This window comes from Hylobates moloch, unplaced genomic scaffold (genome assembly GCF_009828535.3).
Source record: "Hylobates moloch isolate HMO894 unplaced genomic scaffold, HMol_V3 SCAFFOLD_11, whole genome shotgun sequence".
NCBI lineage: Eukaryota > Metazoa > Chordata > Mammalia > Primates > Hylobatidae > Hylobates > Hylobates moloch.
The window spans coordinates 12,464,375-12,481,492 of NW_026652286.1; the positions used below are offsets into that span (position 1 = coordinate 12,464,375).

Sequence of the window (17,118 nt, forward strand, 5' to 3'; positions counted from 1 at the left end):
TCAAATACTTAGATGGAAAGTTATATTTGGAGATCAAGGGAAATTTATTATATCTCTACAATTATATTGTTCTCCAGTATTTTTAACTCTAACTTTGAACACACTTATTTTCCTAGAGATTAAATATAAAATCTAAATTCACTTTATGTATGTACTTTTATTTCTAAGCAGCTCTACTTTCTGGGTACAATACAAATAGGAAACGGAATAGTTTTTAATTGCCCAAGCTTTAAAGAATGAAGGAGATAATACAACAATACTGAAAAACAATAATCCTTGTATACCGATAATAAAATTTAGGTGAGATATTTATTTTACTCAGGGCTACCTAGTTCCTACAGTTTGAGAAAGAAATGGACAAGATGATATAAGAGCCAGATTTGGCATCAAATTTATTTATATATAGAATTAGATTTTTCAATTTAAGAATAAATTATGAAAACAAAGGAAATACATGTCTAATATATGAATTTTCTATTATAAGATTTATTTTAGTAATTCTTTTGAGCACCAGATCCTATATAATTGTATTTTTAGTTCAATGAAACGAAAGATTCTATTCCAAAATGGAATAATTCAGACTTTTAACAATTCTCCTTTTCTTTTACTTTCTTTTAGTCCTTGAAGAAAGAAACTGCTCAGACCCTGGGGGCCCAGTCAATGGGTACCAGAGAATAACAGGGGGCCCTGGGCTTATCAATGGACGCCATGCTAAAATTGGCACCGTTGTGTCTTTCTTTTGTAACAACTCCTATGTTCTTAGTGGCAATGAGAAAAGAACTTGCCAGCAGAATGGAGAGTGGTCAGGGAAACAGCCCATCTGCATAAAAGGTAACTTAAAATTGTTTCTGAAGTCTACAGATATTGATGAAATTGCTAGACTTTTTGGTAGCTCCTTTGCATGTTTTTAAGCCCCTGGAAAAATGCCTTTCTCTCTTAAGTCCTTTCTGAAACCATATATAACTCTGAGGTTGGAAACCATCCTAAAAACATTTGCTTCTGTTTTTTTTGACCTCAAGAGGACCTGCTTTCCCTGATCACAACACCTTGAGGTGATCAAGAAGAGGAATGTAGTTATCAGAGCAGTTTAGGAAAGATGACAGGACTGAGTTTAATATATGCAAATCCAAGTATAGAATTGAGGCAGTGTATAAGCATTTACATAGCTCCACTTATCTACTTTCTATGCAATATTAAGTTGATGCGAGAAATAAAAGAACAAAATAGACACATCATCCATGCCAGCCTATGGAGGGGGAGGATTGAAGATGTTAAGAAGTTTAAAAACAGACAGAGAGTAAACCCTTGTACATTCAAGGGATAGTTATAGGAAGAGATGAGTGGTGTAAGTTCAGCAAAAGGAGAGATCAGCGTTCCTGAAATAGGGACAATTGCATGAATCCAGTAGGACTGGAGCCAGTCTGGAAATCTGGGGAGGTTTTGTAGATGTGAAGAGGAGTTGGGATGGTATTCCAGATGGAAGACAGCAGAAAAGAAAAGAGATGTAGGCAGAAGTGAAGTCATCGTGGTAAACTCAAAGTGAGGCAATCTAGGAATCAAGGGGTAAACTTAAATATGTAGGTTGGACAGAAAAGTGGAATATTGTATAGAGAAGTTTGAACCTTCCCCAATGGCAGTGGGGATGCATAGTTTCTCACTGAATTGATTCACTAGTTGCTTCAGGTTAACAGCCTCTCTATTTGGGGGCAGGCCACAATGATCTGGCTGTTTACTGGGAAGAAAACATGTCCTTGTCCTAGATTATCCAGATAATTGTCTTAATCCTCTACTTTGCCTTCTGGGTGTTTGTCAACAACCTGAATCATGGGAAAAGGAATGAAAGGGAATGGTTTGTGAAAGGAATAAATCACTTTAGACTTTAGCCAGAAGCGACCTTCATCCCCACCAGCACAAATTCTGATTTTTATTTCATTAAGTATGGGAACGGTGTCACATATGTCCTTGGAGATTTTTGTCCAGTCTTCTCTTACAAATTAATACAACCAAAGTTCTCTAAGTTGCTAATTAGATGAATGTTGGCTGCCTGATTGGGAAAATGAGATGGGAAGGATTCCTTTTCATTCGTGAAGAAAGAGAGACTTCAACAAAATTAAACTGGGCTTTGAATTGCCCTCAAGTGATTGTTACAGACCTTAATGGCAGAGAAAGAACACGGAGGAATCAGTTTTCCAAGACTTATCTATGGTTGACACTGCTGTCTGGTGTCAAAAGAGAACCTTCTAATTCCCCATGTGGGCTACGTTTTAGAACCTTCACTTTGACTTTTATTCCATTTTGATCAAGTTTGCTAATTACATTCACATGAACAGATGATCCTAATCTATGATGCCATTGTCCCGAATCACTCGGGTGGGGCAGCCTTTCAGAGGCATCTGCTCTTCTTGGATTCTTCAGAGGGTGCTGTCAATCAAGATGAAAGGCAGCAAGCTCTTTTGTAAAGTGAGATGTTCAAGCTTGGCTGACATGTCTTGCCTCTGAGAGCCTGGGGAATGGAAAAAAAAATGGGGGTCAGGTATGAATCTGAACTGAATGATGTGAACGGTGAATATGGAAAAGGATCGTGCAGCATTGTCTTTTTTGTTTCTAGCCTGCCGAGAACCAAAGATTTCAGACCTGGTGAGAAGGAGAGTTCTTCCAATGCAAGTTCAGTCAAGGTGAGGTCGAAACACCTGCACTCTGCCCTGAAGGCCAATGAGTATTTCCCCTTCCATTCCCCTTCCCCACTTGTGTTTGGCCAAAGATAGTCAGTTTGAGGTTTCTTAGGGACATTTAGTGCTAACTGGTCATGAAATAATAGGGCTTGTTAGATGGAGGCTTATTAGCCAGCTGCCTTTAGCCAAGAGGTAGCAACTGTTGGAAGATGTACAAATTTCACTGGATCGTGGGAAAGTAGATGACCGGTGGAAAGCAAGACTTTCAGATGATCTTTGAGAAAACGGACTTGAATACTTGAGTCTTCCTGAAGTTACTATGTACTTGTTATGGCAGCTTCTAGGAAGATGACATTTCTGTTAAACACAGTCAGCTATAATTTAGGAAGATATGCTTGGAGGTAACCAGTGAGATGAGGCAGACTGGGGGAGCCCAGGAACTAGAGACAAATGACCAGCCATGCAGAGGGATGTGAGCCCTCTGGTATGCTCAGCCTTCCTCCTGGAAAGACAAAGGCGGGGTCCACCTGGTCAGGAGGGAGTAGCCCCTTTCCACTCATCTCTTCTACATTCTCTTCCTTACTCTCTCCACTCAGCTACACGGGCCTCCTTGATTTTCCTCTATCACTCCAACACAGTTCTGCTTTGGAAAGTTTACACTGTGGCTCCTTCTGTCTGGAACCTGCTTCCACAAGATCTCAGGCTTATTGCGTCACTTCCTTCAGTTCTCTGCTCAGTTTTTGCCTAACAGAGAGAGATCTTCCCTAAATATCCTTTTAAAGATAGCAATCCTATCTTCACCCTGACTGTCTAGTGGACCCCTTTACCCAGAATTCTCTAGCCTGTACTCTGTTTCTGTTTTTATCTTAGCATCTCTCTCCATCTGTTGTCTTACATATTTTTTAAGGATTTATTTGTTCAATTTCTGTCTCCCTCACCCTCCCCAAAATGTGAAGGTTACACGTCCAGGAACATTATCTGTTTTGTTCATGCTGAAAGTTCTAGTGCCTAAAACAGTACCTGCCACATAGTAGGCACCCAGTAAGTATTTTTCGAATGAATGAATTGGATTGACAAACAAAGGTTCAAGACCTGAGTCTGCCTCTGTCTTTAGTGCTGGGTATTCTTGGACAAGTTCCTAAACCTGCTGAGCCTTAGTTTTTTTTTTTTTTTTTGAAAAGTAGGGATAATCATAGCAACCTGTCTCTGGGGATTGTTTTAAGGATTATATGCAACACTAATAGCTAACATTTATTGCATGTTTGCTCTGTGCTGGTTTTTCTTCTGAGTATTTTCATGCATTAGTTCATTTAATCCTCACTATAACCTCTGAGGTAGGTATTTTTGTTATCATCATTTTATTACAGATTTTATTACCATTTATATTATAGAGGGGTAACTGAAGCTCAGAGAAGTTAAGTAACTTGTCCAACGTCACGTTGCTAGAGTGGCAAAGCCAGGATGTAAATTCAGTATCTGGCTTCCTGGTCTGCTCCCGTATGCACTATACTTTGAGTCTTATGTAAAGGCTGTAGCAAAGTACCTTGCACACATAATTCATCGGACAGTGATTTCTCACCTATTGTTAGAAATAGTAACAGCGAATTCCGGTGACTGAAATTGACTACAGCTAAGTTCCCTGGAATATTCATAAGTCAGAATATCCATCAGTCTTTCACCCCTCCTCAGGCTGTCTCCTTCCATTTTTGTCTTTTTCCTTTCAGGGGCAAGGCATTTCCTTGGAAACGGTGGCAGTGAAATTCAAATTCTGCCCTCTTTCCTGATCTGTGTGATTTCCCAGGGCTGGACTCTCCACTAAGTGGGATCAACCTGTTCTTCCCAAAGACACATGCTGTAGACGGGCCCCTGCACTATTCGAAAAGACTACTGGGCTTCCTATTTTTAAAGCAATATTAATGGGAGGTTAGGTGGCAAAGTGCCGGGTTTCTCAAGTAAATGAAAAAGCAAGGCTGAAACTTGGTTTTAAGTATCTGTTGGGAAGACAGGCAGCTGAAGTGAAGGGTATCCCTATCTCCAGCAGCCACCTCCTCATCTAGAAGCCCTCAACGACAGTGTAGACCTTCCATGGCCAAGGGAGGAGCTTGTTTGCAAGTTCAGGAGCTCCCTGAGCTACAGACCTCATTACAAACACGAGCTAAAGATTTATTGAATGAAATCAAGAGGATGGAATATTTGCTCTGAGCCAGGCACTGTATATGAAATAGATTTCTTACGATGATGTATTGGTACTGGGGGGACACTAGGGTGGAAATTGTGACTGGTAAGCACTGCCTTGGGTACCAAGTTTCTTTACTGCGTGCCTCTGCGTACTTCCACTTGCCTCTCTGCACTTCCTTTGTCCGTTCATTAAACAGGGATGAAAACATAGATTCCTAAAGGAATTTCAACTTTTCAGGTGACAGTCATTAGGTGCCAACATAAAATGAACACAACCTGCAGAATGTGTGTACATCTTCCCCAATAATCCCTGAGTGGTCTCTGGGGGCTCCAGCTTCAGGGCTCATTTAATATCCCCTTTTCCCATTTATACACAATGCTTCATATTTCTCCCAATCAATGTGCCCTGAGAGAAAGTTCTATTCTCAGAGGTGTACTAATTACACCTGCTAATTGCTAAATCAAGCTACTGTATCAACACAGTTTAGTTTGAGTCAATTCCTAATATTGCCCCATTATGATAATGTTTGGAGAAAAAGAAGTCTACATTTCTCTCATTCAAATTAACTCCCTTTTCTGTTTAATGTTGCAATTAATTTCTTTGTGTGTGCATGTATAATGTACCTTTGGATAGCAGCTATTATGCCAGGTATTATTCTCTTTGGTTAAAATCTTAAGCAGTTGGAATCATGCCAGTAATAGACATGGAGACATAAAATGATTGAAGTATACAAGAGAATTTGCTCAGTGGGAGAGGCAAAGTGTGTGTATGTGTGTGTGTGTGTGTGTGTGTGTGTGTGTGTGTGTGTGACAGGGAGAGAGAGAGAGAGAAACAGAGAAACAGAGAGACAGAAAGAAAGAAAGAGAGACGTAGAATGAGATAGCCATTTTTGGCTGGGCGGAGTAGCTCACACCTGTAATCCCAGCACTTTGGGAGGACAAGGCGAGTGGACTGCTTGAGCCCAAGAGTTCAAGATCTGCCTGGACAACATGATGAAAACCCATCTCTACTACAAATACAAAAATTAGCTGGGCGTGGTGTTGCATGTCTGTAATCCCAGCTATTCAGGAGGCTGAGGCACAAGAATTGATTGAACCCAGGAGGTGGAGGTTGCAGTGAGCCAAGATCGCATCACTGCACTCCATCCTGGAGTGAGGGACAGAGGGAGACCCTGCCTCAAAAGACAGACAGATAGACAGAGAGAGAGAGAGAGACAGAGACAGAGATTTTTTCTGTTTCTGTAACTAAATATCTACATGGAACATGGCATGAATGCTAAAGAGGCCACAATGACTCTCTCTCACCCTGCTGTTTCTCTGGGCCCATGTTTCCTGACCAAGGGAGACACCATTACACCAGCTATACTCAGCGGCCTTCAGCAAGCAGAAACTGCAGAGCGCCCCTACCAAGAAGCCAGCCCTTCCCTTTGGAGATCTGCCCATGGGATACCAACATCTGCATACCCAGCTCCAGTATGAGTGCATCTCACCCTTCTACCGCCGCCTGGGCAGCAGCCGGAGGACATGTCTGAGGACTGGGAAGTGGAGTGGGCGGGCACCATCCTGCATCCCTAGTGAGTCAAGGCTCATTCTTGGGCTTGAGCGTGCTCCATCTTTCATGGCTGCCTGAGAAAAACCATTAACCCTACTTTTTGGGAAAGCATCTCCAGTGCTTTCTCTGGTGATATCTGAAATTCCATAGTTAGAGCTTTTTTTCGTTTGGCTTAACCTTACTACCCAGGAGAAATTGACTCACTGAATCTTAGAGGCACACGTTCTTGGGTGATTCTATCATATTTACTTGGAGAAAATGGTCATTAAGTCACCAAGTGGGGAAAGGGGTTAAAGGTGCCAGAGGGCCTCAAGTTATATAATCTTGGCTACCCTGTTTAAGCCCCAATTTTTACACTCATCACCCAGTGATACTAATTGGGTATTTGTCATTAAGCAATGAGGTATTAGATCGGGCACCTTTGGCTCATGCCTGTAATCTCAGCACTTCGGGAGGCCAAGGTGGGCAGGTCATTTGAGGTCAGGAGCTCGAGACCAGCCTGGCCAACATGGTGAAACCCCGTCTCTACTGAAAATACAAAAAAAAAAAAAAAAAATGTAATGAGGTATTAATTACATCATAAGGTTATGATGATGAGTACTGAGATAATATGTGAAAGTGTCTGGATTAGGGGCCTGCATTTACTAAGCTGCCTTCCCCATCCTCTTTGTGAAAGGAGAACAATATGGTTTAGTTCATTGTGGTCATGACTACGAGGATAGTCATGATATTTTGAGTTTGTTTGCATGTACCATCTCATTTAATCTCCTCAAGAGCTCTGTGAGACCATTATCATTGTTCTATCCATTTTACAGGCAAGAAGACAGAGGCTCTAAAAGATTAGACAACTTGCCCAAAGTTCTATTGATAGTAAGTGCCTGGGATCAGAACTCAGGTTTCATTTGACTGCAAACCCTAGACTTTATAGCCAGCCATGTCAGGGTGGGTTGATTAATATTTAAAGGGAGAAGAAAACTGGGTTACTTATCTTAGTGGTCATCGTGCCCATAGGGTTCACCTTTCCAGATTCGTGCTCTCTGGTTAAGTGACACATTCTCCTTTGGACGGCAAAGTCTGAGTTTATCTTACTAAGCTGGTACTTTCTCCATAGTTTGTGGGAAAATTGAGAACATCACTGCTCCGAAGACCCAAGGGTTGCGCTGGCCGTGGCAGGCGGCCATCTATAGGAGGACCAGCGGCGTGCATGATGGCAGCCTACACAAGGGAGCGTGGTTCCTAGTCTGCAGCGGTGCCCTGGTGAATGAGCGCACCGTGGTGGTGGCTGCCCACTGTGTTACTGACCTGGGGAAGGTCACCATGATCAAGACAGCAGACCTGAAAGTTGTTTTGGGGAAATTCTACCGGGATGATGACCGGGATGAGAAGACCATCCAGAGCCTACGGGTAAGAGAGGGCTTGTACTTGGAAGCTGGGGCTCTGGCTCAAAAAACTCCAAGCACGGGAGAGCAGTGATTATGCCAAGCCCTGTCCCCTTAGCATGTCAGCAGCCAGTCCGGAGCCTCGCATATAGCAATGTTCAATATTTCATATTGAGATACTAGACTGGGGTACCTAGAAAGACTGTGGAGTCTTTTTTCCACCTTGATTATTTTTTAAACAAGATAGAGGCAAAGTCATCTATCACTGCGGTCATCAAAAGTTAATCACCTAAGAGTAAAATGTACTTCTCCTAGTACCATATGTTACCTGGTAACGTATGCCATAAATTGTAACAAATTAAAAATTAGTGAAATTATTTGTTTAATGGCTGGCTCTGCCTGAAACCGTTAGCTCCATGAATGTTGTTATTTGTCATTGTACCCTCACAGTGTGGCACAGTGCCTGGCTCAAAGTAGATTATCAATAAATATTTTTTGAATAAAAAAAGGTTAATCACCTATTACATTTGGGCACTGTCCTAGGTAGACAGAGATGTTTTACCCTAGATATACTCCTAACAAATTTACAATATATGTCTGTCTTTCCCTGTCTCCCTCTCTCTCTTTTATTCCCCCACCCATCTGTCTAACCATCTATCTATTCATCCATCCCTCCATCTATCCATCCCCCCATCCATCCATCCATCCATCCATCCATCCATCCATCCATCCATCCCTCCATCCCTCCATCCCTCCATCTATCCATCCATCCAGCCATTGATCCATCCATCTATCCATCCCTCCATCTATCCACCCATTCATCCATCCATCCATCCATCCATCCATCCATCCATCCATCTCTCCATCTATCCACCTACCTGTCCATCTATTGTTGAGCCTCCACAATGTGCCTTTCACTGTAAGTAGACACAAAAGAATAGAGCACGTTTTATTTTCCCTGAAAAGTCCACAGTTGAGTGGGAGATACAGACCAATATATCATAAACAATGTGACACAAGAGAAGCCCCAAGGCAAATACTCAAAGGAGATTGAGGTAATAGAACATATACATAAACATTTTACAAGATGTGTGTTCCCATCAAAACGCATGACCAGCAAGGACTGGGAAAATCAGGGAAGACTTTGTGAAAAAGTCTTGTGGAATATTCTGAGTATAGCTCTATTTACTGGCTTGAATGTAAATGAAATGTTTACAGTGGGCCAGAAGTTGAAAACTTAGCCTGTGAGGGTTTGTGCCTTGATGGTGCTGACACATATTCTTAATCATTTATTTATTTGCAAGCATTGTTTAACATCAAGATATTTCAGATAAAGATTTGGAATTCATTTTCTGGCAAAACAAGAATGCTGGTCCCATTTCAGCATGGAGTGGCTGACTGCAGTGACATGGCCACTGCCCAACTTAGATGGGCATGCAGCCTCAACTGTCCACTTCACTTATTTAATCCCACCTTCCAGGCCCTAGAAAGCACTTCAGTTTGCAATTCTGGAATTAGAGTAGTTGTTTTCCATGATTTCCTGAGTGAAGTATCTCCAAATAATTATAGCTGCTTCTTAGACATTTTCTCCCAAAAATTTAGCCCCAAGCCTTGCCTGTTCTTGTCCACTGTGGAGCTGGCTCCTCACCATTGCTGACTGTTCTTTGCATTTGTAGATTTCTGCTATCATTCTGCATCCCAACTATGACCCCATCCTGCTTGATGCTGACATCGCCATCCTGAAGCTCCTAGACAAGGCCCGTATCAGCACCCGAGTCCAGCCCATCTGCCTCGCTGCCAGTCGGGATCTCAGCACTTCCTTCCAGGAGTCCCACATCACTGTGGCTGGGTGGAATGTCCTGGCAGACGTGAGGAGCCCTGGCTTCAAGAACGACACACTGCACTCCGGGGTGGTCAGCGTGGTGGACTCGCTGCTGTGTGAGGAGCAGCATGAGGACCATGGCATCCCGGTGAGTGTTACTGATAACATGTTCTGTGCCAGCTGGGACCCCACTGCCCCTTCTGATATCTGCACTGCAGAGACAGGAGGCATCGCGGCTGTGTCCTTCCCGGGACGAGCATCTCCTGAGCCACGCTGGCATCTGATGGGACTGGTCAGCTGGAGCTATGATAAAACATGCAGCCACAGGCTCTCCACTGCCTTCACCAAGGTGTTGCCTTTTAAAGACTGGATTGAAAGAAACATGAAATGAACCATGCTCATGCACTCCTTGAGAAGTGTTTCTGTATATCCATCTGTACATGTGTCATTGCGGGAAGCAGTGTGGGCCTGAAGTGTGATTTGGCCTGTGAACTTGGCTGTGCCAGGGCTTCTGACTTCAGGGACAAAACTCAGTAAAGGGTGAGTAGACCTCCGTTGCTGGTAGGCTGATGCCACCTCCACTACTAGGACAGCCAATTGGAAGATGCCAGGGCTTGCAAGAAGTAAGTTTCTTCAAAGAAGACCATATACAAAATCTCTCCACTCCACTGACCTGGTGGCCTTCCCCAACTTTCAGTTACACGAATGCCATCAGCTTGACCAGGGAAGATCTGGGCTTCATGAGGCCCCTTTTGAGGCTCTCAAGTTCTAGAGAGTTGCCTGTGGGACAGCCCAGGGCAGCAGAGCTGGGATGTGGTGCATGCCTTTGTGTACATGGCCGCAGTACAGTCTGGCCCTTTTCCTTCCCCATCTCTCGTACACATTTTAATAAAACAAGGGTTGGCTTCTGAACTACAAAACAGATGTGCTATGCTCTTATTTCTGCATGCTGTTTCTCGGAGCTACATGTGTCAGGGCTGATGGCTTGGTGATAGCCCTTTAAAATAGTGCCAAGGGCTATCATTCCCAAATAGTGTGTTTGACAAAGCCAATACCATCTTTTTAATGCGAACTCTCAGAGCTCGGTGGGTCATGGGCCAGGGGAGGAGGGACATGGGTACCCTCTGATAAGGCACAAACAGAAACACCAGAGATTAGATGATTTTTGGGGTTGCCTCTGCTTCTTTCTTCTAGATCCAACACAAAGTGCTGCTTTGAACCTCCATAAATCTTCATGGAATGCTTTTATAGCATCTGAATTGGAGTCACATATTTACTCACACTAAGTTTAGATATGCCAAGAAACTGTAGCTTCACTATAGTCTATAACTTAAGTGATATTTTTCTCAATCCTCACACTCACCTCCCACCGGATAGTGAAGGAAAGAACATGGATTCAGTCTAGTCAGACACCGTAAGTAATCTTGGCAGTGACCCTCTTTTTGGGGTGACTTACTTTTTTATCCTTTCTCCCCTGCTCTCCTCTCCAGTTTTCTCTTCACTAGGCTGGTGCTTTGGAGGCTTACCTTCCCTCAAGCATTGGGATGAGAGTGGGGACCCCCGAGTTCCTGCTGGTTCTTGGGTGTGTGTAGTGGGTCTTTTTGTTGCTGACATTTAATGCTAGAGTCTGTAATTAGTGTAACTTGTGCTATGTTCTCTATTTCATGGAGCCCAGCACTCCTTCCTGCAGACTCGTCCCCTCAGCTCTTGCTGGAACTGGTCTTCCTGGCATCTGGTGGTGACTCCTGTTTGACCCTTGTCTGGGTCACTCAGCCTCATGACCACAGTGACAACCTTCTCTGGCAACTGCCCAGCCAGACTCTCTGCAACCTCCTTTTCCTCCTTTGGGGGGTTGGGGGAACTTCTTGGTCTTTTCCATACCACATGACAGCTGAGAGCCCAGGCTTGTTACCGAGCATTCTGGGAGACATTTGCCTTATGTAGACCCAAAAAGGAACTCCCCTGTTCCCTTAATCTATCTCAGAAAACTTAAGGGCTTTAGCCCAAGACAGGGGGTGAGGATTTTATTTGTTTCCCAACCTGTCTCCGGCCCCATGTCTGGGTCTTGAGCCAGAAGAGAATTTCTTCTACTTTCTCTTTTTGTCAGCCTTTCCTGGGGCTTTCCATAAGTCACATCCTCCTCCTTTCATTCAACCCTCCATGCCCAACCTCCTGGCTTAATCAAAGAGCGATGTGTTAGTTATCAATGGTTGAGTACAAATTACCCATCACTTAGTGGCTTAAATGCTAAGTGTTTATTCTCTCACAGTGTCAGTGGGTCAGGAATTGGTGAGCAGCTTAACCTGAGGTTGTCATCAACTGAAGCCTTGATGGAGGCTGGAGGATTTGATTCTATAAATATTTATCAGGTCACTCAAAGGTTTTTCTTCATTAAGCCTAGAAAGCTTGGATCTTAAAAGGTGTAATGGAACTTGGATCAAAGAGATAGATCTTAATTCAAATTCCTGTCTTTTAACTTCTTTTCTAAAGTGATTTCGGGCAAGTACTAAGCTTCTCTACCTCAGCTTCATTATCTGGTAAATTGGCATAATAAAATCTTGAGATTTTACTGTGATAGCTGTGACAATTAAGTGAGATGTCGTGTAAGGCAATGAACATAATACATGGTATACCTGGCAGGGTCAGGGCTCTTCAGCTAGGCACAGCTCCACAACTGCCTTGGTAGGCACTCCACACATACGTGCCCACACCCTCTGTCTCCTGACTGTGTCCTGACCCTCTGCCTGGAATATCATGTTCTCGACTTCTTTTTAATGCTCTCTTTACTACTTGTGTTATTTTCTCTTCTTGCCTTCCTACTCAGATTTGATTCACATGTACATCATCTTAGCTATGACTCTGGCCCCCTCAGAAGCTGAATCTGGCCTGAAATTTTGGTAATGACATCCCAGGCTGCTTGGTTAATAGCTCCATGGCCATTTGCCACCACCCCTAGATCTTCTTACCCTAGCACTGCTCTTGTAGGCTATGAACACTCGATCACACTCACCTAAGACTTTGAGGCAGGCAAAGAGGATCACACACAAGCTTGTCCCTTGGCCATATCTGGCTGCTATCGGAATGTTGTCCATCTCTTTTTGTAACATAGCCCTTGCCTCCTAGCATAGAACTCCAAAGCTAGAAATCTTGAGCATATGTAAGTCAGGGGCTTTTCAGAGAATCAGAACTTTTAACAGTCCTATAGAATAAGGGATTACAATAACCACACAAAATTGTGGCCACTGATGGAGAAGTCTGTGCAAGACTGTTGCCTTTGTTTCTGGTGTTGGACCTAAAATCAATCAGGCCAGTGGTCAGGAAGGAAAGCTGGATGCGAAGTCAGCAAAGCAAGGACAAATGGAAAACTGTGTTTGTCTCTTGCTGCCTCCAGCCTCCATGATGTGAGTGACCTGTAGTAGAAGCAGGTGCCCTTTGCTCATAGCTGCACACTCACCCATTCCGAACTCAAGGAAGCCAGAGGAGGATTTCCAGCAGGCATTGGAGGAGCTGTGGGCCTGGGTGCTTTCTCAGCCCAACAAGGTGAGCTGACAGATAGTGACATTGCGTATGAGCTGCCACAGTGTCTGATGTGCTTAAACAATTCTCAAAGCATGAAAGTAGGCATTGCTTCACTCTCCTTTCCAAATCTCATGTCAATTTCTCTTGTGTTCACTCTAACCTGGAACCATACAGGGAAGGGAATTCTGCAACCTAGTTTCAGTTTCCCTAAGTTGACACGGAACAAAGCAGTCACAAGTTATGGAATACTAATGCTGGAAAAGTCGCTGTCAACTGAGGACACCTTCAGGGAGTGCCAGAGAAGGCTCCTGCTTCATCCAGAGTACTTTGGTTCTGATTTCTTTTGTGATGATTGCTTTGTTTTTTTAGGTATCCATGTAGCCCCTGACATCTGACATTATACCAGCTGGGCTTTGGTGCCCAGGAGTTGATCTGGCACTCCCAATGAGACTGTGATGCTCTCTTGTTGAAGATACTTTCACAGAATGCCAATATCTGTCAGAATTATTCTGTGACTTTGATGGATAAAGACCCAAACAAGACCACTTCATATCTTCTGTAATAACAGACAAAAGCAAGGTGACTATGCAAACTACAAAGGTGCCAAATATCGCCTTCTCCTAGTTAATATGAGTGACTGCTGTTTCTTCATCAATTACAGTGGTAGGCTCTTTATAGTCTTTTTTCCTTTTAGATAAGATTTATTACATGGCCAATTACGGAATTACTCCCACTTCCTGACAGCATCCAATCCAGAACAAAGCCCCACTTTGAAACCTAAGATCACTTAACAGGAACTCAAATCCTGTAAGTCCTTTCTAACACACTCTTGATGAGACAGCCCTTGGTTCACCATGACGTGCATCCTACCTCATTGCAAGGAGCAAAAAATCCCACTTGTTCAATTACAGGTATGTTTCTAGTGGTCTTTGGCTGGAATAGTGTCATTGACTATATATATAATATATATGTATATATAATATATACGTATATTACAATGGCTTGACTTGTGACTTTTTGACTTTATGATAGTATGAAAGCAATATGCATTCAGCACAATCGTACTTCAAGTGCCAATACAACCATTGTTTTTCACTTTCAGAACCATGTTCAATAAAGTACATGAGATACCTATTTAATAGTTTATTATGAAATAGGCTGTTAGATTATTTTGTCCAACTGTAGGCTAATGTAAGTGTTCTGAGCACATTTAAGGTAGGCTAGGCTAAGCTATGATGTTAAGTAGGTTAAGTATGTTAAATGCATTATTGACTTATGATGTTTTCAAATTATGATGAGTTTATTGGGATGGAACCCCACTGTAAGCTGAGGAGCATCTCTGTATGTATATAAGCATCTTTCCTAATCATACAGATTTTACTTAAATTTTACGTATCACATAAATTTTATCATATGGTACACAAACTTTAAGTAAAATCTATATGATTTAAACAAGACTTACTTTCCTTGGGAGTGATCAGGTTTATACACTAAATGGGACTTTTCATGAGTAACTAGGTAGTCAACTCACTCTGTATTTTCTTACGTAAACTCCAACAGGAATTGAGAGGAAGGGGCAATTCAAGTAAGACAGTTAACTTTTCATTCACAGGCAGTTAGAACTTTAATCAAGTCATTGGCATGATGGACAGGAAGGAAGGAAGATATTATAAGTAAGGAGAGAGTTTGGAAAATACATAAGATTAAACACGGGGTTAGAGATGGGATTTCTCCATGTTGGTCAGGCTGGTCGTGAACTCCCGACCTTAGGTGATCTACCCACCTCGGCCTCCCAAAGTGCTGGGATTACAGGTGTGAGCCACTGCTCCCGGCCTGTATTTTAGTAGAGACGGGGTTTCATTGCGTTGGCCAGGCTGGTCTCAAACTCCTGAGCTCAGGTAATCTGCCTGCCTTGGCCTCCCAAAGTGCTAGGATTACAGGCGTGAGCCACCGCGCCCGGCCCGAATTTGGGTTTTTGTGTTGTCCTACCCTGGACATGAATGAAGACCTTGAGTCTCATTGCATTGACACAACTGCATGTTGTTCTAACAGAGAATTATCTTAAATGATATCAGATGAGTTAAAAGAAGAAAGCTGACAGCCAATGGATGAGCCAAAGAAGTAAGACACGTATCTTTACTCCTGCCTTATTTTTTCTCCTTCTTTAGTATCCTGTGAAAATTTTGAGTGAAATACTTTGGATCCCTAGGGCTTGGGGAAGTTTATCTTTTCAGGGCTGTTGGAAAGATAGGGCTGTTGGAAAGAACATTTTGGAGTAGCTTGGTAGCAATTTGTGGTCTCTCCTTGCTTTTCTTGGCAGCAGGGACTTGCTTTCCCTGGCAGAGCTCTGCCCGGATGTGCTGTTGAGGCCCAGCATTTTAAGAAGACTGTCTCAATGGCTGAGATTTTTAGGGCTCACTTCACGTTTGTATTCCAATTCACTAAGTGTTTATCCAGAGGCTTGGACGAGGTTTGATGGAGAGTTTTGTCAACAAAGAAAAAAAAGTCAGTAGATAAAATTAGAGAATAGCTTTCTCAGGTGAGGAATACATTCAAGACTGAATTCTTGGAGAAAAACAAACCACTGTTATGTTCCTGAACTTATGGTTTCTAGGAAAAAGTAATTCCACACAAGAGAGGAGGAAAGAATGATCTTTCTTAGTGCTTAAATATGTGCAATTCAGGAAAAGTTGTTTATTTTCCATTGAAAGGCGAACAGGGTGTTACAAATGAAGCTGTGTCCAGGTGCTAACAAAATGAAACCTCAGAGTGAACTGGGATAACTTCCAATTCACTGCAGTTATGCAAAGACATAATTTAGTCCTTTAGTCTTTAATTTAAAAAAACAACAACTCTGAATCTGTAGTCTCAATCTAAAACTAAATTACCTGGTTGCTATCTCTGTCTTTCTCTTATTAAGGAAAATCACTTTATAAGAAAAATACTTTTGGGATGTGATACACAGCCTCTTTCAGAATGACCAAGGAATTTCACAAAGAAGCGAACAGAGAAAATAGAACAAGAATAACATCGCTGGATTTTCTGAGGTCATCAGATTCTGGCTTGGGTCCTTGATTCAGTCCTTTATCCAAATCACTTAGCATTTAATCACAGTGAGCTGCTGTTCAGCAAAGAAATCCCCCCAAAGATAAAAAAAAAATCTCTCCATTCTTTTGTTCCTCATGAGGCTGTCACTACTGAATATTGTAATGTCCCAGCAGAACAAAGGGAAGGGGAAGATGGAGGCATTACTGGCAATCATTGCCAAGGTTAGGAGAAACCAGGGGTAGAAATTAAAATAGCAGTAATCACTCTCAAAGAGTATTTCCACTTCATACAGGATCAAGCAGCTAAAAAAAGAGACAGTTGCTCTAATTCAAAATGTTATGGTTTTTATGGTGGGCATAAAGAATTTGCACTACCCCTGACATTTAGCCTCAAGTCATCTTGTAGTAGAAATGCTGACGGAGGGAATGATATACTGAGAACTCGCAATTCATCTTTTTCCATTGTCTCCTTTCTTCATCTATACTAAACAAATGGGACGAATTCACACTTTTTCCGTTAGAATTCATCAGGCAGTAAGCGTAGCTATCCACTGTTTCAGCCTTCTCGAGCCCTCTACCTAATGAGACGATTTCTGCCTGCAAAATGGATTATATTTAGACCAAGCTCTCAGTCTGAATTGAGATTTCTATGAAGTAATATCTTTTTTCTCATCAGCTAAGTGAGTGAGGTAAAAATAGAACTCCCTGACTTCTCTTTTGCTAATGTGTGTTAACAAGAAGAGTGAATGAACTCAGCTTGTATCTTACAGCTCCAAACACCCTTAAGATGGATGATTCCCTTGAGTCTCTATTCAGTGACCACCACCAGACTGACAGGGCTACAGGCTGGCTTATCTGTAGCTGTACTGTGTTGTTGAAACCAAAGCATTACCACTGATCTTTTGGGTGATGAGAGTGCCAGCAGCTAGGGAACGTCATAAAGATAACA

The 17,118-nt window shown here is 42.5% G+C and overlaps 1 protein-coding gene across 4 annotated transcripts in view; it reads left to right on the forward strand.

Moving 5' to 3' along the window:
* The window catches only part of PAMR1 (peptidase domain containing associated with muscle regeneration 1), a 191,550-nt gene extending 181,027 nt beyond the window's left edge, over window positions 1-10,523 (forward strand). For 2 of the 4 annotated variants that reach the window (XM_032166267.2, XM_032166266.2), the window contains 5 exons: window positions 619-831; window positions 2,609-2,675; window positions 6,192-6,424; window positions 7,514-7,806; window positions 9,458-10,515. In XM_032166267.2, coding sequence (XP_032022158.1) covers window positions 619-831; window positions 2,609-2,675; window positions 6,192-6,424; window positions 7,514-7,806; window positions 9,458-9,994 — 1,343 coding nt within the window. In that variant the 3' untranslated portion in view covers window positions 9,995-10,515. Of the gene's footprint in view, window positions 1-618; window positions 832-2,608; window positions 2,676-6,191; window positions 6,425-7,513; window positions 7,807-9,457 lie in introns of all 4 variants that reach the window. The other 2 variants (XM_032166264.2, XM_032166265.2) reach the window with 1 other exon arrangement.
* Window positions 10,524-17,118: the final 6,595 nt, after the last annotated feature.